The sequence below is a fragment of the Apis cerana genome, linkage group LG5 (genome assembly GCF_029169275.1).
Source record: "Apis cerana isolate GH-2021 linkage group LG5, AcerK_1.0, whole genome shotgun sequence".
Classification (NCBI taxonomy): Eukaryota; Metazoa; Arthropoda; class Insecta; order Hymenoptera; family Apidae; genus Apis; species Apis cerana.
Window position 1 is genome coordinate 2,375,131 of NC_083856.1, and position 26,768 is coordinate 2,401,898.

Sequence of the window (26,768 nt, forward strand, 5' to 3'; positions counted from 1 at the left end):
CTGAATTATGTAAAATTTAATTAATAAAATAATTTTTCTTTTTAAATAAATCAATAAATCATTCTTCATAATATTAGTGTAATTATAAATATTAAAAAAAAATAATATAGTAATGAAGTAATTTATTATTTTATTTATTTTTTTCAAATGAAAAATGCCCAAATTTAGATTAATTTTAAATGGTAACTTAATATTCAAATTTTTTATAATTTTGAATTTTTTTTTATTGAGAAAATTAAATTAAGATTTTTTAGATTTCAATATTTTAAAAAGTTTGTAAAGATCACAGATTTGCGATTGAATTTTGATATTCCAAAATTGCGTAAAAATTTAATTGCTGTAACTTTTTATTTGAATAGAAAAGTTTAATAGTACGTTTCAATATGGTTGAAAACAAGTAAACTTATAACAGGATAACAATTTAAACTTTTAATTCATTAAAATTGTATGTGACTTTAGCCATTATTGAATTTGTTTTTTTATTTTTTCCAATAGATAATAATATTATCTAATATAATTGAAATAAAAGAAGAAATGTATAAAATATAATAAATATAATAAAAAATTCTATATATTTTTTATTTTTTCATTTTTTTCTTTAAATTGATACAATAATATAATGAAAATTTATAATATTTTAATTGTAATTTTAATTGTATTTTTCCAATTCGCTAATAATAATAATAAATTGATAAGTAATAAAGAATCGTGTTAAATTTTTGGAAAATAATTTTCATAATTTTGAAATATTAAATTTAACAAAATTTAATTAACTTTGCAATTTGTGTTTCATTTAGGTTTTAGAATTTTATTATCGAATTTGTTATGCAAGAATATATTATAGTAATTTGTAATTTATTTATAAGACTTTGATATAAGAGTTTATCTGACTTTGAATAAAAGTATATTTGAAAAATATTATTTTTACAGATAAGAGAAATATTCCACAATTTTACAATTTTCATTTTCTATTATTTATCAATCAAACATAATAACAAGTAATATTTTTTATATAAAAATATTATCAATATTACAGTAATTCAATAAAATGAATCATTATTTGAAGAAATATTTTTACAAATATTATTCAACAATTCTGCATAATTTCCTTTTCCTATTAGTTATTTATCAATCAAACTTATTTACTATTATATCATATTTATTATAAAAAAAAAAGAAATATTTCACAATTTTATAATTTTCTTATTAATTATTTATCAATCGAACTTAATAACAACTATTATTTATCATATAAGGATATTATCAATATTACATTAAATCAATGAAATATCCATGAATCACTATTTGAAGAAATATTTTTACAAATATTATTCAACAAATTCTATATAATTTCCTTATTAGTTGTTTATCAATCAAACTTGCTAATATTTGTTGTAAAATATGATCAATATTACGTCAATTCAGTGAAATATTCATGAATCATTAAGCATATGGGAAAAAGTCTATATTTATTATTTTTATCGTTTATTTTCTTCTCACGTCATATTTACATATTTAAATTCGCAATATCGGTGATTCCACATTTGCTTGGAAATTTTATCACTGGTAAATATAGTGGTAAATCGATGCTGATGCTTTAATTCGCGAAAAGTAGTCGTTATCTTATTACGTTTATCCTTTAATGTACTTTCACGTGCTTTTCTACCCTATAGAGATTATTTTTATGGAGCTCGTAAAGACTGAAGTGTATAACGAGAACCCCGTAAAATGAATAAAATGAAAGTAGAATCTTGTATTAATGAAAGGATGGAGATAAACGATTTTTTCACGATAACGAGATTAATTTCAACGCGAACAATTTATTTATTTTGGTAGATGACGACATGTAGCGTTTGATTAAATAAAATTCTATAATATTATAGAATTATTTTTGAATTTTATTTTATATTTTGAAAGAAATAAGAAAGATATAATGAACAAGCATTATATTCTTTATCTACAATTTACATTTCTTATAATATACAATAATAGAACAATCTATTTCCAAATCAAACTTTTATTATTAGAAAAATTAATATATATAATATAGATATGATTAAAGAATGATTCTGTAAATCAAGATAAAATGAAAATTAAAATGAAAACAATTGCGTTTTTATTTTTGTTTAATTAATAACAATTAAAAATCAATTTCTTTTATTATTCTGTAACATTGAAAAATCGTAGCTTATCGATCTAAAACATCCAACTATTTACAGTTTCCCATTTTTAATACAACTTTCTTTTTCGTACAATGCAAAATAATTCCATTGTAGATGAAAATTGCTCAAATTTAAGGAAAAAAAAAACTAATAAAAGAATTCGTTCGCCAACTGATCAATATGTTCCTCGAATATAAGAACTATTCCATAAACGTCGAATTTCTGTTAAAGGAACACCCTGCGATCTCTCTTCCGATTATTTATGAAAAAGAAAAAAAACACTTCGCAGGCAGAAGGCGTACGAGGAGACGACAAATGGGGAGGGGGGGAAGTGAAATGAAAATGGAAGTTTCGAACGACGTCAGAAATTCTCTGGTGTGGATCGATCCTTGCCGCGATTTCGAATGCACCTCTTGGAAAGCGCGGTTGCATCTATTTCAACGAGTAGGCGGCCGTAAAGGGTGCATTTGCATGCTGCCGATTTGCGATTCGAGATCCTTGGAAAAAGTCGATAGGTCGTTGGGAAGGCTAAGTTTTTAAGCGGCGAATTCCTCGAGGAAATATTTTTACCGTTTTTACTATTTTTTTATGGTTTGAGTCTTGTGATAAAATTGAAACGCGATTCGTTTTATTTTATTTTTTATTTACATATTTAAATTCGCATAAGCTGGAATCAATTGTTAAGATTTTTAATTAATTAGGAATGTTAAAAATTAATTATGTTACAAAGATTTAAGATAAATTGAAAAAGAAAATTTAAATCTCCATCTTTCTCTGTCTCCACTTTACTTGTCCCAAATTTAAATCGTATATAATTATATAAATAAAATAAATAACATTCGCGTTTGTATTGATTTGTAGAAACTTCTGTTTAAATATATTCCACAAATATATTAATACTCCATATATATCACATTTCACACAATAATTATTAAATATCGATTTATAAATACGCCCAAATATCCCGTAAATAAAATTTACGAAAACAATATATCGAAATAAATCTTGTCCTACAAAATGGAGATAAATTTAATAGAATGCAACAGATACAACAGATAAATAAATTCCTCCGATACCCGGCCAGTGAAAACTCTTCGTTCGATTACATTTCCATAGAAACTTATACCCATGATGATATTTCTGATAGGGGTCGTCGACGAACACCAGAAGCCTCGATGCACTTCGGGAAAATCTTCAATTAGCATTCATAAGAGCGCCTCGATTCGAAGAGTCGCCGGTTGAATGCAAACGGCCGCGCATTTGGAATTTGTGATTTCATCCGGCGACCGCTTTGGGAAATTTGTAATTTACCCGAGTATGCTCGCCTTTGGCCCCCTTTCATGGCCGACCGAGGGAATTCTGGGAGCTGAGATACGATCAGAAGAAACGCGCGCTTTTTACAAAGTTCCGAATTCGAGACGCGAACGGGATGCATCAGCATCCATTCTTACAGCTCCCGTGGGACGCGCGATCTTGTCCCTCCGTTCCCTGTAGGTGATTTAGACGTACATTGTCTGGTGGAGAGGTTGGAGGTAAGGTTTTATTGAAACTGATCGTGAGAAAGAAATTTTGGAAACGATATTTTATTATAAGGTTTTTGCTTTCGAGAGGAAAAAATTAATAACGCTGCGTCCTTGGCTTCTGTTGGATTTATGAAATAATGGAGAATATGGATTTTTAAAATATTGATGATGATTTTGATCTCTGGGATCGATACAAGATTCTTTTGAATTGTAAAGAATGATATTTCAAATCTGTATTTTAATATCGATTTATCCAAATATGTTAACGAAGGTAATATTTCGAATAGTATATACAAATATACAGTATTTAATTTTAACAAAATTCGAATGTAAATAATATATATCCACGATTTAAATATTAAATAAAATAGTATTTATTTATGGAAATATTTCAGTTTCCTGAATATAACACAATTTTTAAGATTTTGATAATTTTCTTACAATTTCTTGAAGAATAAATAAATTTTTTATTAATTAATAAGATTCTTAAAACTAAAATACAAATTGTTGGAGAAATAAATTAAATCCATTTAACAAAAATCACATTTAAATTATCGTTCTGATTGGTCATTTGAGGAATATTCAAGATTGCTAAGATATTTCATCGAGAATAATTTCGAATGCGTTCTACTAATGCACGACGAACGAACGAAAAGTGCTTGCGAAGTTACTTTCTTTCTCGCTCGAATCTCGTTACGATCTCGATCTGTCGATAATTTACAAACGTCGAACTTAATACTCGGCGAACCTGTCAAAGCGTAAATTATTATCGAAAATATCGGTAGGTCGAAGGCGTTTTCGTTGTACTTTCTTCTGAGAAAATTTTCCGGGAGTTGGCTATTTCTCAAGTATTGGGTCTTTGAATAATTAACGAAAATCGTGGAGAAGAAAGTTTCGAGAAGAATCGATGCGATGATATTCACGATGGAAATTCGAAATTAAAAATCTCTTCAAGTAATTTCTTGCCGTAACTTTTGCGGTCTATTCCATCGTTAAGACAAAGTAAAACAAGTTTCTTTATAAACAAAGAACTTTTCTATTTCGAAAAGATTTTTTGTCATTAACCTGTCAAATGGTAAAGATAAGTTAACTCGATGTGGTAATAAATAAACATTTTGTGATAATGATAAATTTGTTTAAAAATTGCTTGCTTTTTTCCTATATTTTATCATAAAAAACATTAATGTATTTTTAATATTTCTATCAATATTTTCTTTGTTATTGAATATAGGACAATTTTTCTATTTTGAAAAGATTTTGTGCAATTATATTATCAATATGATAAATTATGTTTATTTATTTTGTTTTTTTAGATATTTAATAACTAATTGAAAGTTATATGTACTTTATATGCAATTACATTTTAATCATTTATATTTCAATTTTAATTAATAACCACATTATTATTAAAATTATTCGATGCAATGAATTTCTCTTTCAGTACAATATCAGAAAATATATAAATAAATAAGTTTTGTTCATTTTTTTTCATAAAAAAATTATTTGTTTAATGATTTTTTATTTAAATAAAAAATGAACAGCTGTAAAAATTATCTAGCTTAAAAATTCTAGCTTAAGAATCTAATAAAATTTATTTCAAGAATTAATTTATTTCAAAAATATAAAACATTAATCGTTAATTGTAAATAATTTCGCGATATGATTAATTTTAATTATACGAAATCCGTTTAACAATGATCATTAATGTAATTCGCATATGAAAATTAATTGGACTAGCAATTAATTCCTACTATTCCGAACGCGTGGAACGTTAATTTAACGATTTGTGGTATGAACGGAAGGAAATAATTTATCGTTTGTACATATAAATACCACGTTTCACCGGAAATTCTCTGGAAGAACGCTCAAGAACGGATGTTCCTATTTGAACTGTAGTAATGACGTTGGTACTCGGCGACGATGATCGTTGCTCTTACGTTAAAAAATTAAAAGTCTCGAGTGCTTTCGTGTTTAGAGACGCGTTAAACACGCGCGAAGGGTATAAAAAAAAAAAAAAAAGAAAAAAGAAAAAGGAGAAAAATACAGAACGCGTGTGAGGGACGGAAGTGAAACGGAATAGAACCGACTTTCGCGACACGAAACTGAAAGAATATCGAGATTTTAAAGCTAGGTTAGAATTGATATACAGCGGCAATGGAAATGAAAAATATTGTTTGTTATTTATTTTGAATTATTCAATATTTTTTTAAATAAATAGTATCGATAATATATTTTGATAATGCAATTTTATTTATATGTATAATGAGTTTAGAAAATAAATAAATATTTTAGCAAGATTGAAATTACATTTTTTTCTAAAAAAAAATGTATTTTTTTAGAAAACTTTAATGACAAAAGCAAAAAAATGATATTGAATTGAATTGTCCAAATCTTAAACTTTTTCTAAATTGATTCAAAAAATATTTGAATTTATAACAAAAAATATATTTTTATAAATATTGTAAAATGTTACAAAATGTGTTATAGTTGTATTAATATTATTTAGAAATTAATTTTTTTTCATAAAGATTAGTGATATTATTCTTGATTATTTAATCTTATTTATAAATCTATAAAATCACTCATCCACAATTCAGAATGGTTAAAAATAAATAATAAAAAATATATAAAAATATAGAGAAGATATACGATGTTTTGAACAATATTCATATTATCTCCTACTAAAAATAAAAAATAGCGAACTAGATTATTCTTTTTTACAAACTATGAATATTAAAAGAAGCTTCAAATATGTTTACGGTTTTATTGCATTTCCATACAGATTGAATGACTGATTCTTTAGTATTTGAATTTTCAACAGGAAAGCGATTGTTCACAATTCGCATTGTTACAAAATAGTGGATTCCTTTTTGAAGTTGGTTCAATTGGGACTTCATATATGATTGATGGAAATGGAACTATCGATAATTTCAGAAAAATATGATATATTCACGATGATATAGATGATAATAGATGATATAGTTAGTTTTTTGTTTGTTTGTAAAGATTATAAATTATAATGAATATTTTCTTTTTAAAAGTAAAGTAATTATAAAACAGAAAAAAATCCTAACAAAGAAATATAATTGTAAAATATTTAAGAAATTATTTTGTACAGTAGAACAATATTAATAGATATAGAAGATCATAAAAATCATTAATTTTAATAAAAGTTATTGCACGAAATATGTATGCACCTTTATTTAACACAAATGTATTTATAAACTTGTCTTTTTTCTACAATAAGAAAAATTTTCTTGGTTAATGAAATTTTTCTTGAAGATTTGACCAACTGACAAAAATATCGACATAGAAATTGATCATTGGAAGAGAAACATTTATGGCGGATCTCCTGCTGTGTACATGACTTCTAGCCATATTTATACGTCTAGAGGAAATTCAATCGGACACAAAGCTGTTCCTCATCGTTTCCGTTTCATTTCTTCGTACCATTTTTCATTAATAAAAGTGTTCAATTCACGAAACAATATTGATTTCTTTCTTTTTCTTGACATCCAGTAAAGAAAAATTTTTAAACGTAATAAGAGATTATTTTTGAAATTTTATAAATATTTTTCAATCTCTAGAATTTGAAAATAATAATGCTATTTTGTTATATTGAATATTTCATGCAATGTAACAATTCTTTATATCTTTTTATATTTATTATTCTTAAACAAAAATTTTTTTTCACTTTATGTTAATTTTAAATTAATTTTTCTTTTTTAAATCATATATATATGTATATAAATATTCAACTATTCACTGATACAACAGTCACTGATAATATCAGTCAGCTCATCATTTTATATTCTTTCCATAACTTTACTATTATTTTATATCTTCCTTATCTTTCTATACTTTTGACGTAAATTATGATTGAAATATAACCAGCATAAAACTTCCCCTACAAAATTTATGGCAACGGCTATTACCACACCCATAGACAGATAGTTAATTTTCTTAAAAAGCCTTCTTCTCACGTGGAAAATATCACGATAAACAAAATAAATAAATAAGAAAGAAATATTTGAAAACATATTCGATATAACGAACAGTAATTATTTTAAAATAGAACGAGATAACGACAGTGTAACCGGAATATATGTGTTTCATTTTTCCAAGTCTTAATAAAATTCCTCCCGCATTTTCTTTTTCCATCTTCTATTTCGTTCCCAGAGATTTACTTTCCATTTTTTATTCCCCTTTATTCTACCATTCCTTCGATATTTCCCTCACCGTATTGTCCTTCCATCGCCTAGGGTTTGAACGTGCAATTCCCGAAGGAATTGCCGCTCTCGCCTTGGCCGTTGCTCCGATATTTATGCTAAATAGGGATTTTGAAATACGATATTGCTTTGGGGGAGGGCAGTCTTGAAGGATGCAACGCCCCTGCCACGAGTTGTGAACGATGTTCGAGGGTGAATTTTCGCGTTGAAAGGAACACTAGAGACCAATGAAATCGATATAGTTGCTGCTACGCTCAGTTTTATTTTATCTGGATTTTGGTGATAAAATATGTTTATACGGAGGAATAAAAAAAGATCGATAAAATTATCATTATATTTTTCGATTTCTTGATGAAGAGGGTGTTTGTAACAAATAGGAAATAACGATTTATTTAATAATACGTAAAAAGATATATATTTTAGTGCCAATATATTCATGGAACATCTTTTGAAGATTAGATGATTCTAAATACTTGATTCTAGAAAACAAAAAATGTCGATTCAATTTTATTCATTAAATTATACCTTTCTCTCATTTCAATGGCACAAAATAATTATAAATAAGCTTAAACCGATATTTTTATGTATCATTCTTTCTCCAAAGATTTTTATATATTATTGTTTCATAAATATATTAATATACTACATATGCATTTGATTAATTTGCGAAAAGATAATCGAGCAACGAAAATAAATTGAAAATAAAATTTATTCATTTAAGGCTCTATTTCTGAGAAGAAATTGAATTTGAGAGGGAGGTTATCGACATTTCGTTAGCAGATATGGTGAAAAAATTCGATTGGAAGCTAACACCAAATGCAACGTGTACTAGAAAAATTTTCAAACTCGATTTTCTCGAAAACGAAGCCCGAAAATGAAAAAATTGTATTTTTTTTCTTTTGACTTCTTTTTCCTCATAGAATCACCTCATGCTCGATTCTACCACACAATAACGCAATAGTACCATCATTTTTTTTTTTCGTGTTCGAATCAAAATTATTTTAATTTCTTTATATTGTAAAATATTGTTATAATTTTCGTTCGTTTTATAGAAAAACAATAGCCAATAAGTTAAATATATAATTTTTAATTTATAATAAAACATTTAAAAAAATATTAATTTATATGTGAATTATATGTGAATAATTTTAAAAATCCATCTTATTGTTTTGCATTTTTTATTTCAAAAAATTTATTAAGCTAATAATTATAAAAATAGTAATTAGGGATATAAATCGTGGAAATTTGAGTTGTCAAATTACCTGTTTCATTTTCAAATCTGTGGAAACAAGGAGAACAAATTGGCTGAAAATTTGAGAAAATTAGCATCAGACTTGTTAAATACGACATTCCCTGTTCTTCGTCAGTTTTAATTAGCGTTAATTAATCCCTCATAATTAATACCGCGCGCGCGCAATTAAAGATTCTAACGAGAAAGGTGACTAAATCTGTGCATAATACACTCGCAATTTCACGATATGTCAACCGAGAATTTAAATCGGACGTGTCGATTGGTCGCGCGATTCGATCGAGAAACTTTCCTCGTCTTTTCATCTCTCTCTCTTCCTTACAAGATTGACTTCTCGATCGCTTATTCGTGACAGTTCGAGCATAAAGGAAAGATACGAGGATCAAAGGAGTCGTTGATGCGAAATGGATTGTCGAGAATATCTTGGCTCGCACGATTTTCGTGATTTGATTCGTCTCGAGATATAAATTTAAACTTCGTTCGTCCATTCCGATACAATAACCTTTTGAAGATATATTTCTTTTCAATGAATACGATATTCTGATAAATTGATTGAAATAGATCGATTATTATTTTCAAAATAATAATTACATTATTCTAACTGGATATATTATGTTTCAATAATTTTTGAGATTGATAAATTAACGATTAAGAAGATACAGTTTTATTTGAAACTTTATCATTTCTTTCTCTTTTGAAGATTAAATTACATCTAATATCTAATATCTAAATAGTTGAAGAAGTTTATTTGCACTATCTTCAACGTGTCCGTTTTTATCCTTAAAATAAATTAATACGAAGCCACTCGTAAGAGAAACGTAATTTTATACTTCTTCTCGTGAATCTCATTTCGTGCACATTACAATTCTATATCCACTATGCATCACGTATTTTTTTTTCTTAAAGGTATTTGTTATAGTTATAAATTGAATTTAACACGAAATAAATTTCTGCATCGAATATTTTCAGAAATCTCGAATATTTATGTTCCTCTAAATTTTTGCTCACGACAGCGGAAGAATATTTCGAAAAATTTCGGGGACAAACACGGCCCGTTTCTACAAATTCTGTTTCTGACAGAGCAATAACAGTTTTGCAAATTTCACTACGTCGTCGGAGAAAACGCATTTTCTACTTTCTATCCAAAAAAAAAAAAAAAAAACGTAATATCTCAGGTAATTCTATCATGCATAAAGCGAGGAATATCTTTTGGAAATGTTCCACTCGACAGAGACGTTGAAAATTTGGTCTGTCGTTAAAAATTTTTGTGCAATAGAAAATGGGACGAAACGGTGCAGCGCGTCCAATATTAAAATCGATATAAAATGTTACGTGGAGTGTAAAAATATTTTTCTATTCCGAGGATTAAATTGTTTAATATTCGATGATTGAAATATAATGCAACGTGTATCCTATGATGATTAAAAATTGTTAATTGAGAAAATTGGAAATTTATTAATTTTTTAAATTACCAATACGATTTTCTCTTTTCGATTTTATGTTTTGTAAATATTTTAACATAATAATATTAGATTATATCAGTTTTTTGATATTTTTCAATTTTTGAAATTTAATGTCGAAAGTCAAATACTTGATTTAAATCGATTTAAATATAAAAATCTTTTCATTGATGATCTTAATGATTTATTTAGTATACGTGTTTATTTATGATATTAAAAAACATATTTCAAATATTTTTCACAATATAATGTAATATTATGATATTAAAAGTACAAATATCTGGAAAAATAGGAAAGGTAAAATAATAATATGAATGTTGAAAGAGAAAAAATTAAAATATCATTTACGTAATTAAAATATATAAATAATATAATCGAAAATTCAGTTTCTATAACCACAAACTGCTGATTTTGACATAAAAATAAGTATATACATATTTAAATATATAATAAGTATACATATTTATATAAAATTCTATAACACTATCATTACAAGTTATCTAATCATTGTATCACAATAAAATAATTTCTAAAAATTTATTATCTCAAACAACCACTCAACCACAAATTTGAATATCAACAATAGGTAAAAATCGACATATTCAAAATATTTCCATAAAATTTCTCGACTTCCGTCAAATATTTCGCATTGAAAACACGAAGCAAAATACCAGACGTTAAAAACGAATTCGAGCATGAAGCCGAGTCTAAAGCCGCGTTTCGATGCGGAACCGAGTTGGAAATGGCGAGATGCCCCTGCAGTTTCCGTTACAAAAGTGTATCGATGCAAATGAAACGAAACATCGGTGATGTCTGTGATAAGGAGGCGCGGGGATAGAGTAAATTGCGTGTCTGTTCCAGATGTAAAACGGTTGATTGCCTTTCGAAACGTTACGTACCGACGACAATTCTGCAAACCGGATGGAGAGGGAGGGGTAAATGGTAACAAAGGGGCCAGAGTTGTAGCGCCAACGTTTCAGAGTCGAGTACCTATTGCCTGAGCAATGAGAGACAATCCGATTAGGTTCGAGGCGATAAAGAACAAGCGATAGATTGGAACCTAGTGCTAACTGTTACGAGCCACTTACTCCACGGTGTTACGAGGCGTTTGACGATTGTAAAACTTTGGATGCAAGTTTTGTCGGTCGTAAAATGGTTTTCTTAATCGTTGTAAATTTTCGTTGTTTGCCAGTGTGTCGTGTCGGTGATTTAAAAAGATAGAATCTTTTTAAATCGTTTTATTAGAATAAGTGACGAGAATGTAAATTGAAAAATTTTTAATATCTGTTATGCAAATTTGACCTCAAAAATATCCTTCTGTGTATTTCGTAATTATTAGTTTAAATTTCTTTCTTTGAACAATTAAGCTGTTATTGCTTTTAATTTGTTCATTATTGAAATAATAAATAATGTATCTGTATTTGTTAAAATTGATATCGAATTGCTTTTTTTATAACGCGTTATTGAATTTTTTATAGATTTAATTTCGTTGAAATTATCCGTAGTAAGTATAACAAGTATTTGCACATGGTACCCTTATTTTTTTAATCATATTTCATCTTTTATTTCGTAATACTAATAACTAATATAATTACTTGGATATAATTTATTAATGTCATAGAAATTCTATAGTAAAATTCAAAAATATTATTTTGATTTTTTAAAAAAATTGTCTTGAAATGATTTAAAAAGAAAAGAAAAAGAAAAAAAGAAGAAGAATATGAATGCGAAAAGAAAAAGATCGTAAAATGTTTTAAATGAATATTACATAAACTTCGAATCCAATTTTGTACTCTCAACGAGAGTTTACAATACCGTGAGCTATTCAATGAAAAATGAATGACACTCGATAGAAAACGAAAAAAAAAAAATTGATCTAAAAGTTATCTCTGTGTAACTCCCTATTGACACTGAAAAAAAAAAGTATCATGATTTTTTAACGCGATTACAGCTTCCAGGTGCGCCGATGGCATCTTGTGTTCGAATAACTTTCATAAATATCTAGCTTTCTACGCAAATTATGTAGCTATACAAGTCTGATGCAGCTGCAAAATAGTTGATGCAAATGGCGTTGTCGAGGCTGACAATTTGAAAAAAAGAATGACGTGTTCTATTTTGAACTGTTTTTTTTCCCCATTTTTTCCTCTTTTCTTTATATTCTTTATATTTTTTATATTTCTCATAGAGAAATAATAGGATTTGTAATATTTTTCATTTATTATTTATTTTATAAAGTATCGATATTTAATATAAGAAAGAAATTAATATTTTATTTCTCGATAAGACATTTTATAATTATTTTACTAAATTAATTTGAAATAATAATAGAAATTAAAAGATTTATTAAAAATTATAAATAAAAATGAAATATTAATTATTAATTTAATTTTGGAAAAAAATTTTATATATTTTTTTTTCAATCGAATTATATCCTTAATTATGGATCATAATCTATGTATATAATAAAAGCCAAAGTATTTGTAAGATGAAAATGGATATAGTTGTCTTTTTTTGAAAAATTTTCATTTCTATTCTAATTTTTAACATTGAAGTACAAATAGAATATCTATAATTAGCATCATCGACAATTTCAAAATCGAATATCCAATTTAGTTTTTCCAAATATTCGATTTACCATCTATTGATAAATGTGTGCGTACGAAAAACCGGTAGAATCGATCCGGATAGAAATATTTTCCCTATTCGAGCTGGCTCGTTGCAGACGAGCGAATTCGAATTCAAATACGAACGAGCCCCTTTTTGTATTCGTTCCTCGAAAAGCGCGAACGAGATCACCGATGTGTGACTAAATACTTCACACGAAACCCAAAAAGGGAATCATATAATGCCACGATGAACAAGGGAGAGCTGATACGAATTCACGGTGCTCTTGTCAGTTTCGTTGTAATAGCGGGACAGAAGCAATTCGACAATTTAAAAGATGATTGAATCTGTCCTATAACTTTCAATTTTTTATCTATTTTTTTGGACTAAACAATTTCCTAATTTATATTTTTTGCAGACACACATTTGAATTCTATGTGAAAATATCGTTAATTAATTTGATATTTAAAGCTATAGCTGAAATGATTAATAAAAATAATAAAATGATAAATTTTTTAAAAATAATCTAAAATATATAAACAGTTTTAGCAAAATTAATTTTTAATATAATTGGAGTATTTTTCTATTAAACTTTTCTATGATTTATTATAAATTAAATAATTCATTCATGCAATAAATAGAAATTTATATAATATTTTTGACTTACCCCGTACAGCAGCTTCGTCATCGATTTGGAATTTCAAAGAGCTTGCTCTTCTGGAGAACCTCAATGTGTGCCACATGTCGTCATTTAAACCTTGTCCTGCAACTAATGTCTGAAAATAAAACAAAATTGTGCTATTAAGAAAACGATAAATATAATTTTATGAATCTTTTTTTCTTGGTATTTCTTAAAAAAATGAAAAATTAAATTGTTTAAATTAAATATTTTTTAATTAAAATTATATAATTTTTGTCGAGTTTTTAAATTTATATTTCATTGAAATATTTTTTATAATTTATTTTATTCAGTATCGTATTTCAAAATAAAATACCATTGTAAACATTTTTTAATTTAACTTTTCACGCAAAAAACTTAACAAAAAAAAATAATTATATCATTAAAAATTACCCAGAGAATAGAGAAAACCGTGCCAATGAAATCCCTTTTTGTTTTATCCCGATATCTCAATTGGTTGCCGAGATATAAGGATTCAAAGTTTTAGACGGTGCTTTAGACGGTGCGGAGATTATGAATGGGTCCGTGACCTACATTTTTCCTGGAAATGCGTACTACGTTCTTCCAAGAATTGCGTCTGCCGCTTGTCTGGAGTTTGGGATAGGTCAGTGAGACGAAGTACGAGCGAGAGTCCGAATAAGAGACAAGGACGGAAATAGTAAACGATTAAAAATTACCCTTTTCTTTACACGACGATATCTCCGGAACCGGAAGTCGTATCGGGATAAATAAAAAAGCGTTTTAAAGGGTAAGGTTCCGCGCTTCCATCGATTTCTCATTCGTTAATAAGAAATCATTATCTTCGGAGTTGTAGCGATTTAAATTTTTCCGAATTTTAATAGGATTTAATAGGATTTCGATGAATGATTAAAAACTACCTTTTCTTTACACGATGATATCTCGGGAACCGGAAGTCGTATCGGGATGAATGAAAAAGCATTTTAAAGAGCAAGGTTTCATGCTCCTAATGATCTTTTATTCATTGATTGAAAATCATTATCCTTAGAGTTACACCGGTTTAAAGTTTTCCTAATTTTAATAGAGTTTAATCGCGTTTTAAGCTAATAAAATTGTTGTGTACATTTGTTTATTTTTGGAAAAATATAATTAGTAATTATATATTGAAAATTTTAAATTGATTTAAAAATAATTTTAAGTCCTTTGCTTGAAATAAATTGGATCTTTGTTTAATCGATCTTGTTCGAGTTTAATTATTTTAATTAATCAAAAGAAGCTTACTTCATCGTCATAATTATATTAATTAACCAATAAAATCTTTAAACATAGTTCTTGACTTGCATGAATTCTATCCGCTGTTGGATTTTAAAATCACAATGATCCCGTTCCTTTATCTATATTTTTGATCGTGAAAGGAAATTTGCTTTCGCCTATGGACTGTTAAAAAGTTATTTATCATAAAATCGAGTAAATACAAATTCTTTTGAGAAAAAGAAATCGTTAAACATCAAATAAAAATTTCTGAAATTCTATCAATAGTCGAAATAAAATTATATTGTCGAGAATTAATTATAAATTACAAAAACCATGACCTAAAATCTTTTATGATCAAACTCGACACATTGTGTATAATAACCAGGCCACAACACTAGAATTCCTGTTTCGATTTTGAGCTTATACGGTTCCTTGCAACGAGATTGATTGCGTGTAGCAGGATGAAACCGCTCAAATACCGAGGAAATTCGCGCCATGGCGCAATAGAAACATCTCGAGCGGAAACGCCGATTGAATTACACCGCACGAATGCAATAATGCTTGAGCGTGAATGATTAGCGCTAAGCTTTAATCTTTAAGAAAACGGAAAGAAAATTATTTTTTTAAACTCGTTCCTTAATTATCATGACTTTTCTCAATTTTAAAATACTGGATTTTTGAATTTCTTTTTTAAATATTTAAAAGGTTTAATTTATTAAAAATTTCTAATCGGTCAAACAACTTTGTAAGCATATGTATTAACAAATTTTGAATTATCTTATCTGTAATCCATTGAAATTTCACATTTTCGTTTATCGAACAATCTATCGTCCATGTGAGATCAATTATAATTTACACATTTGCAAATAAATAGTAAATGTGATATAATCTTCCACATTTTATTTCATAACTGTCTGAATTTGACAAGCGTTAAAAACGATCCAATCATCCTTCGTCCAATTGTTAATATAAATCAAAAACTTAATATTATTAAAAATATTTCTCTCCGAATTTAAAATTTAATTTGCACAAATCCAAATCGAAACGAGAGAAATAAATAATTTAACTTGTATTTCAAATATTTTCAATTCATCGAAAAAAAAATCTCGATTTTCATTTTACCAACGAAAATTTAATTTGATGGAAAATTAACGCCCCCGAAGAAACGAAGAATTTCCATCGCGGAAGCAGCTCATTTGCAGATTATTCAAGATCCATTTTCGGATCTGTGTATATTTTCATAACAGGAAAGGAGATGCAAAATGTATGCGCAACCCTGTTATTCAGGGATGGCGGAACGATCCTGATACACGTACAGTTAACCATAGCAGTATGGTAGCATCGATAAACTAACAACACACGGCACCTCTCGTTTGGTTAAACCACCATAAATCCGGGCAACTCGTCACTATCTGCTAACTGGTTTGGTCCACGCTGCCAGTCGCGATATTCATCTATCACATGGCACCTGACACACGTTTGTCACCTGACGTCACCTTTGCGCCACCAGATATCGTTCGTGCCCATCTCCCTGATATTTAAGCGTTATTTTCAATCGTTCACCGTGATGAGCTTTCAATCAAGAAACTGTTACACGTCAATGAAATTTGTTATGATTTTGACAAGAATGTCTCATAGATATTGTTATCTTTTCTTTGAAACGAAGTCATTTCGAGATTATTATATTATTATTTGATGATTATGTTATAAATGTCGTGTTTTAAAAAAATTTTTAGATGAAGATTATTATACCGATTACTAATTATGATTTTATTTCTTTGAATATTAATTGTTATTTATTATTTTTTATATATCACTTTATTATTTATACTTTATTGTTTGGTGATTAGATTATGGATATTGATGTACTTTTGAGTGATTTTTAAGATAAAGAATATAGCATGTATAGATGTATAGAAATATTTTGAATGAAAAGCTAGTATATATCTAATAAATATACATCTTCAACTCCTAAAAATATCTATTTTCTTATCCTTTTTTTACTTTTTATTCAATCAATCTCTTTCTGTATACATATTTATAAATAACACACATTTGTCTATAATTTATACAATAAATAAAATTTACTTCAAATTTTACAAGACAGGTATCTATACTTCTATAATCAACTTTCAACCAAGCTTCACATTCACACAAAAATAATCTAATCATTCTGATCTCTCCTCGAACGACCAGAAGATCTTTCCAACTTGAACGGAAGGATCAAAATTCGTGGTGACAAACGTTCGAAATCTAATGTCGTCAGCCGAACTGGTTAGGAAGGTTGACGCGTAAAAGCGCACCAAGGGAAGGCGAAGTGAAATTACATAGAAAGTCTATCAGTAAACGGATATTACGGTTTCTCTCCCTCGGGTAACTTTATCGCCGACTCACGCTCGGGTAATCGCGCGTCTCCGCCACCACCTACGAATCAATCCGGCAATTAAGGGACGTTTTGTCGCGGTGCTCAAGCTCGATCGAGCTTTATCGAATTCATCGGCTCCGCTCGGCTCGCCGCAGGAAATCGCAGCTGCATAAAGCATTCAATCATGTCGAGCCCCGCGATAGCGTTTATCGATTGGCAAACGGCGTGTGTCTTTTTGCGCTTCTCTATTGGGGAGTGGATGCCGCGTTATTAAAACTATCATTGGAAATTCAACGTCGCGGCTCGATAAATAATTTTGTTGAGTCAGGGTTAGAACGAGGTTCTTTAAATCAGGAAATCGTTGTATTACGTATTGGATGCGTTAATTATTATTCATTGGTTAACATAGGGAATTGTTATAAGTGAGTATTTAGAGGCAAAAGTAATAATTTTTCATGTCTTTTGCTATTTTATGCTATTTAAGAAAAAAATCGTTGTTAATAGTCCAAGCCCGAAATCTATAACTTAATAATACAATAATTTTTGTCAATCAAGAGGAAAGTTTTCAAATAATCAAAGCAATATATTGCAGTGGGATAATTTGTCGTTATTTATAATGTATAAGAGTATCTCTAAGATATGATGCATTTATTTCAACAATTTTAACAATTAGTTGTTTCATCTTTATAGAGATGCTTCACAAAACATGTATCAAGATTTTAATGAAATAAAAAAGTATATTAATATTATAATCCTCATAATAAATATATTTTAAAAACACTCTAACTGCAAGTGGTTAATATGTTCAGATGTTAAATGCTTGAAGTGAGAATTTTCTCAAGAATTTAATCACAATTTAATCACAAGACAGTGTAGATGATATTAATTTATGCTACTTATTTTATTTTTGTTTTAATTTTGTTTTCATAATTACCATGTACATTTTTGTATCATTTTTTTTTATTACAATACGTTTTTAATATTGGGCCATTGATAAAAATTAATAGAAATTTCATAACTTTAAAATTAAGGATAATTATAGTATAAAATAGATTTATAAATGTTGAAAATTAAATCTGCTGCAAATTAATATTCTATCTTAATAAATTATCATTAAAGTATTAAAGATTCATTCTGTGTAAATTGAAAATTTGTTTTCAGTATAAAACATACAATTGAAAATGAATTTCTAATAAATTTTAAAATGATTTATTCTACAAACATTAGATTATTCTTGCGTAATATTTCATTCTTTTTAAAAAAAAGATTATTTTATATATTTTCTATATGCAAAGAGATTGTCTTGCTTCTATTCCGTTGTTTTATCACATCTGTTACTATTATTAATCACGGTGTATAACGTACAATCGTACATATGACATTACAATTTATAATGTAGAAAATACAATTCGCTTTATATTCACATTTCTATTGTATATGTATTTCCCCATTGTAATTGGAAAATATATTTTTCGCGATCGAATAAATTTAACAATCCGATTCGTGATTGTATCGGCGTACAATTCGATGAGACCTTATTTTTCTGAAAAATATCTCAACATTGCGTTTGATTTATAGCGTTTCGAATGCATTTCAAACCGTGATTTGTGTTTAATTATAACGCATTGTGCATCGAGAACAGTGTTTCGCCGATATAATTGCGATCAATCAATAAAACAGATCGCGAAAGTAAACTTAATACGATTATTCAACGTTCCTCGATTGCAGTTATACGATCATCCAACAATGCGATCAACTGCGCGATCGATCAGAAATATAATCCATTTTTACCCCATGTATCTGAATCGCGTATCTTTTGTGAAAGAGGAATAGAACAATTGCTTAAAACATTTTTGTTAACGAAATAAAAGTGAAAATAAAAATGAAAATCTAATATATTTTTTTCACAGTGTTTTCATAATTTTATAATTTTCACTGTTTATATCCTGTTAATCAATTAATTTATCATACACATATAAATTGATAACTTTTTTTTTATCAAAGAATCTATATATTTTATGTTTTCATAGAGAAATCATTATAGATGCATATAAAAATTATTATGAATTTATTCAGATAGTTCATTAGTTGCAATAATGACACAAATGTAATATAAAAATCATAATTTTTGAGGATCTTAATGTTTCTAATAAAATTATATATTACAAAATTAATTAAAATTGAAGGCTTGGTATTTGAAACTTACTTATACTTCATTCATTTTTATTAATTATTCAAATTTCGATATTATTCAAATCATCTCATATATATCTAACAGAAGATTCAAACGAAATCATTCTTTAGATATAATAAATGAATATATTCCTTCAATATCTCTCCGTTACATATTACTTACACATTAATAGTCAATGCTAAAAGAATCTTAAAACATGCACAATTTTTATTGTAAAAATCCAATCGACTTATTAAAATTCTTAAAAAAGATTCTTCCTAATAAATGAGCACACAAATCCAAGCAAACTTTCCTTCGTAACAAATCTAGTCTTCAATCTCATCAATACACTAGTCAAAATCCGCCATCAAGATTTCCAATTGCGCAGTTCCACAGAGAATTAACGTTGTTCAAGACGAGGAAATATCTCTATCTAAGTCTTTCACGAGCTTCGTGAAGCAAACGTCTTATCGCGTTCATTCTCCGATTGCTTCTCCCTCTCGTTCGACCACGATCCATCGGCGGTAAAATTCTTCCTCCTTTCTCGAGCCGAAACTAATCGAAAGGGAGGGGGGAGGAAGGCGAAAAAAGCGTTCACAGGGAACGCGGCAACGTGGTTGGCTCGCTCCACTTCTCCTCGAGGAAAGAAATAAACTCGCGCCCCTTTCTCCGCGAAAGAATTATTTCCAAGGACGATTCCGAAGGCATTACTTCCGATCCGTTTGTTCCCGACTGGATAAAACTAACGTGGGGCCGTGGAGACGAAAGAAAATAAATAGAGATGATGCAGAGCGTGACGATCGACGAGAAATGGAAGAGAAAGAAAGAAAGGAAAAAGAAAAAAAAAATGAGGATTGGAGGAGGGAGGGTGGAAGGGCGGAAGGAAAATCCTCCCGGAAATTGATCAGGGGATCGTAAATATTTGACGAACCGGGGCAAACTTTAATTAAAATTCGCTATTTGAATATTCGGCAGGCTACAAAGAAATTTCTCCGCGGGAAATCAGCTTTAGCCACTGTTCTCCATGCGTTAATTTGTACTGCCTCTGTAGGTCAACTAATCATTTTTTTTTTCTCGCTTTTCTTTTATTCTCCCTCTCTTTTGTTCTCCCACTTTTTCTTTCTTTTTGATTTTTTTCCCTATTTTTATTTTTGTTTTTCCTTTTTTCTATTTTTTCTATTTCTATGATTATAAGAGAAATCGATGAAATTCTAATGAAATTCTAGCGAGACGTTTGGAATTATTGGGAATATTTTACGAGAGTTTAAAATATTTCATTAATTATTTGCAAATGGATGAATTTGTTTATATTTGTTTTAATTAGAACATCTATCTATGATATGATATGATGAAATATTTTTGTAATATTTTTTAAATATTTGTATATATTTGTCAAAGAAATATCAAAATAAATGAAAATTTTTTCCAGATATAAAAGTTTTTCACATCAATTTTATACGTAAAAAATTTCAAGATAAATAAAAAATTACAATCAACTATGAAATTTACACTTTAAACTTTTTAAGTTGCATTTTATTGATTACTATCATATCATAAAAAGGCATAAGAAATAAAAATATTAATGATTACCCGAATTATTAATTGATTAATTGGTAATCAAAATCATAGTGATTTGTTTATTATCTAGATAATGGAGTTTGATAATTAACCTGAATAACTCTACATACATCATTTGTGACACGTGTATACACGTGCATACGCGTGTAATTGGGATAATGGAAGTTCTGTTCATGATTTGATCTATTTACAACTCTAACTTGTTCACACTATTACCATCACTTGTTCGATTTTACAATACGTATATCTATTCACTCTATTTCGATCCTATAGAATCGTATCGATTTCTATTTCGTGCAAATGCATGCAACTGTATTTTGGGGATATACGATCTTCTCACTTAATCTCCTTTTATTATAGTATGTTGCATAATAAATGTCAATGAGTAAGTGAATGAGTTTTGTACTACAACGCTTTGATTAAATGAATAAATTATTTTCAATTAAGGCATTCAATAGTAGAATGGTACAAATGATTACATGTGATTGGTTACATGCAGAATTTTTACAAAAATTTTAATTTTGAAATATTTAAGTATTAATTTTTTCTTCAAAATCATTATGTAACGTAAAAAAGAAAAAGTTTCAATATCGATCAAAGCGTGATTGAAAACTCATGTATATATAAATATATTTTTGTAATCAACATGTGTAATTTTCGTATGTGTATATGGAAGATTTAGAAATTTACGATAAACCTTGTTTTACAAATCAAATCTTGATTTTGAAAGAAAATATACTTCTCTACTAATCAATTATTAAAAAAAAGAAATCTTTTTTAAATTTCAGTAACTTGAATACATTTTTTAAATATAGAACATTCTATTTGTATCAAACACGTACACCTTTCGTTACAAAATTTAAAGTCATGAATTTTTGATTTCATGCTCGAAATTTCTAGAGAATTTTGCAGGAAAATTATATTTTCTAGAAAATCACGTTCTAGGTGTTATCTATGTCGATTGTTCCACGTGGATCGAATGAATTTCTGAACGCATCCCCCAGAGTTCTCACCCTCTTTGTTTACTTTCGATCATCTAGAGCATTCCATCTGTATGCAAGGTGTATCTGTATGAATTGTACGTGTAACCAATTTTGCAATCGCGGTGCTTTCGGTCGGTTGAACAATAAATCGTTGAGCGATTTCGTGGCCGGATCGACGATTCGTTTATTAATCGGTGCATAATGCAAATTCGTTAACTCTCCATTCCTATCCTATCGCATACCTTGGTCGACTTTCATTTATTATTTTAATTACGCCCCATTTTTGTGGTCACACATAAAATTTCAATCGTGTGAAAATATTTCTCGTTTCAATTTCAAGATGAATATTATAATATTTAATCGTAATGGAAATTGTCGAATGAATAAATTTTATTGTACGAATGAGAATGTATTTACTTCTTATTGAAGATAAAATTCAATTTCTTTATCACTTATTTAACGTAGTTTAAAATGGAGAATTAAAATTAGAATTAAATTCTGTTTTAAAATTTAAGTATTTAAATTGCTTTAAAGTATTTAGATTGTAGTATGAATAATTGTTGTATGAATGAATTGTGATTATAAAAGCGAACTTCTTTTTTAAATTCGTAGAATTCGATTTCTTATTATTTAAAATATTTCAAATATAAAGAATGGATTATTAGATATTTGGTAATTCTATTAGTTTTTGTTTTATAAATAGAAATTCACTGTTGTTTTTTTTTAATTTAACAATAATATAATAGTATCATTTATATCTTGGAATTTTAATTTATCTTTTCAAAATGAAAAAATGAAATAAATTACTTTTTTAAGAAAAAGTACGTAGAAAATTCAATCAATTTTGTTTTTTTATCAGTAATACTATAATATTCGTGATTAAAATAAATCCAATGATTGAGAATTTTCAATCAAAACAAGATCCAATGATTAGTTGAATTCGAAATTCTTGGAGAATTGAACTTTGGACTTTAATATATTCGTGTTGGCAATTTCAACGTTTCCTTTCCTAATTTCGTTTTCCAATTTATAATACAAATGTGAGTAGGTAATTTCGTGCACCGCTAATTAATTCGACCCATTTAATCGGCACACAAATGTTCACTTACTGACCCAATTCTTGTTCCACCTGTTTAGCAGTCAGACAGATGTTTCATATATTATAGTTCTATTCATATCTATATATCTAACAATTTATAACCGCTGTATACCGCTTATTTAATCGATAAATATTGCCATCTATCGATAATTTTCATTATTATTAATTGATCAATATCTTTTCACATCAATTGCATTTAACGAATAAGAGATTATTTCTGAGAAAAAAAATTTAACAACTAAATCAATTAAGAATTTATAATTGAGAAAATCATAATAAATATTAAATTATTATTAAAATGTATTACTTATGATTTTAATATAATTATATTTTAATATAAGTAATTAGAGAATGATTGATAAAGACTAAAGTTTTTTAAAAAAAACATAACATAACATAAGAAATCGTGTAAGAATGTTATATAAAAATTAGAAATTGCTTTAAAGGAACAATAATATATGAGATAATCAAAAGAAAGTATATAAGTATATGTAATAAACATTTACTTGATAAAATATATCACTGAATAAATAGAAAGAATTTTAATAACATGGAATTAGTTTGCAGAATAATAATTAAAAAAAAAACGAAAAATATGATTTCTTCTCCATATTTTTTAATCCAGAATATCTCGAAATATTCCAATAATTAAATTGATTCTTCTTTTTGGAAACCATAAAATTGGATATCCAAATTTTTATGAGCACATAGTCAGTTAAAAGGAAATTCATGTTTGCCCGGGTTAATTGAAATGTTCATTACCGTATCAATTATTCTGTTCAATTATCGAGACCGTGTAGAGGCCGAGATTGAAACATAAACGTAAATTACAGCCTTCTCTAATCGTACGCGGTTGTATTCTAGAGGTTCAACTAGTTTCCATTCGAAATAGGGGTGTGAGTGCTTGCGACTATGTTCCAAACTCAATTTTCACCAACCAATTTGTTCGTTAATGACACTGAAAACATCTAACATCTATAATTATTGAAGAAGATTTGTTAAAACTAATCTTAAGAAAAATAAAAATATTAAATAAAAACGATAAAAATAATTATATAAAAGAATTTTAATTTATTATTTGTGTTATATTATATATTGTATATTTATTATATATCGTTAGAGGAAAAGTATTTAATGCCAAATTCAATATTCCATAATTTACCAACATTAAAGAAAGAAGATCTCATTTCTGGAGTTATCAACATAACAGGAAGTTTTATCATTTATATCCAAAAGTATAAATAACATAAATCTGTGCAATTAATTAGCTATTTAAATTATTATTGTGATAATTATTAATATAAAAGATAAATAAATTATTTTATAAAAATATATTTAATCAAGACTTCTTCAATTTAAAAATTATCATAAAGATATAAAAATATTAAGATTAAAATTTATTTATTAATTGTTACAATTGTTTTTATTTATTATAAACAATTGAAATTTGTGATTATAAATATTAAATGAAAAGAGAGTAATAGTTTTATCTTTTATCATATTTTTGTTTATCTATTTCACTTTATCTTATTTTATATTATGCAGATTCAACATTTTTGTATACCAACATTTGTTTTGATCTGTGTTTGGTGATAACATCTAGTATATTTTCATATTTTTTTTTATATAAAATGAATATGAAATTATTTAAAAAAAAGTGATAAAATTCATAATTGTTTAACACATATTACGTACGTTTGAATCGAAACATTTCACCATGTAACCATGTAACCGCATTCAAAGCACATTTGTTTGAATTGAACATTTCGACTACACTCGAAATTAAGTTGGAATTAAATTGGAAATTATTCGTTTCGATTTCTAGGGATATTTCTACGTTCAATTAGGTAAAATTTACTTCGAGAAATTGTATAATTACTTTCATTGGTTCAAATTATATTGATAGCTGTATGTAATAAAATTTATTTATAATTTTGTTTTACTGAATTTTGATATAAATTAATGTGATTAAATATTAATGAAATATATAATTGAAAATTATATTTTCTTGCATTTTAAAGCACCACTGTTTAAAATAAAAAATAAAATAAAAAATAATAGCAATTTTTAAACTACTCATTTCTAATTTAAAAATTGAATATAAAATGAATAATATAATTACGATATTATTAAAGAATTATGAATTATGACTGAATATATTTTAGTAAATATATTAATATTTAAAATATTTATCTAACTGTTACAATTAACTTTAACTTCATTTATTTTGACTTGGGTAATTAATAAGCTTATAAATATTATTTTAACCAATAATAATATAAAGACAGCAATGTAGAATTAGATATGCAACAATAAGATGAATATTCAGAACGAAGATGTTATATCTTAAAATAACAGACATAGGCACTTGTAAAGACAAAGTTATAAGGAAGAGAAATAGCGATTGATAATCATAACAAGACTTACTGTGAATTGTTATTTTAGATAATAGGTATTTCTTAGTTTTTTTAACATTTGTTTTAGACAAATCTAAAAAAAATTATTATTTAATAATCTCATTTTTCTATATATTTTGCATTTTGATATTTGATTTAATATTTAAAACAATATAAACGTTTAATTACTGAATTTTATTTTTTATCTATTATAAATATCATTATTTATTGTTATTAAAATCAATTATTATATTCAATTATTAATTAATATTGTTAAATTAATATTAGTAAATGTACAGCAAATATTCAGAAGAGCATTTAATTAAGGGAAGAGCAATTAATTAAAACATTTTTATTAATGTCTAAAACCTATTAGAATTATCAACATATTCTGAAACAAAAATTTCCCGAAAAATTTTACTTAAATCAAAGACTAATTTAAATTACAATTTCCTTTATCAAATAAAAATTTCAATTAAAATCTTCTTTGCAATTTTAGAAATCAGAACAATGACTGAAATTATGATAAATCAAATTTATGCCTTAATTATTTCCCATTCGATTTCATTTTTTGAATAATAGGCCAGCTAACTTTTGATGCCTATATTTCAAATTTGAGAGGTATTGCAATTGAAAACAATTCGCTCGCAACTTGCGAGTATATAGCGTTCCACACCAATGTTGTTTCAGTGTACATAAGTTGTTCGTATTCGCGGTTCCAATTTGCAGAAGGGCGGAACGTCTGGCGACACACATTGGACCGGGATAAAATGAAGCGAATAGGCAACTGCATTGATTAAATAACGAAGCCTGAGCATTTCGACTTTCCCCCGACACGACCGTAGCGGAAACTGCATGCTCATTGCCATATCATGCGCGAATAAATGTCAAAACTTATAAAGACAAAACTATGATAATTGTGATGACTGCACGTATTTGTTTTTGTGTATATACATTTTTATACTTTTGTTCTTAACAGCATTTATAATTTTTTTTATTGTATAATTTCTTTTTCCAATTATTATATTCATTAAGTCATTAAATTTGTTTCTGTAC

The 26,768-nt window shown here is 27.2% G+C and overlaps 1 protein-coding gene across 14 annotated transcripts in view; it reads right to left on the reverse strand.

The window, feature by feature from the left end:
• Positions 1–26,768, reverse strand: part of LOC108001332 (neurexin 1) — a 394,345-nt gene that overhangs the window by 83,150 nt on the left and 284,427 nt on the right. For all 14 annotated transcript variants that reach the window (XM_062075807.1, XM_062075808.1, XM_062075805.1 and 11 more), the window contains one exon: positions 13,895–14,003. In XM_062075807.1, the coding sequence (XP_061931791.1) occupies positions 13,895–14,003 (109 nt within the window). The remainder of the gene's footprint in view (positions 1–13,894; positions 14,004–26,768) is intronic.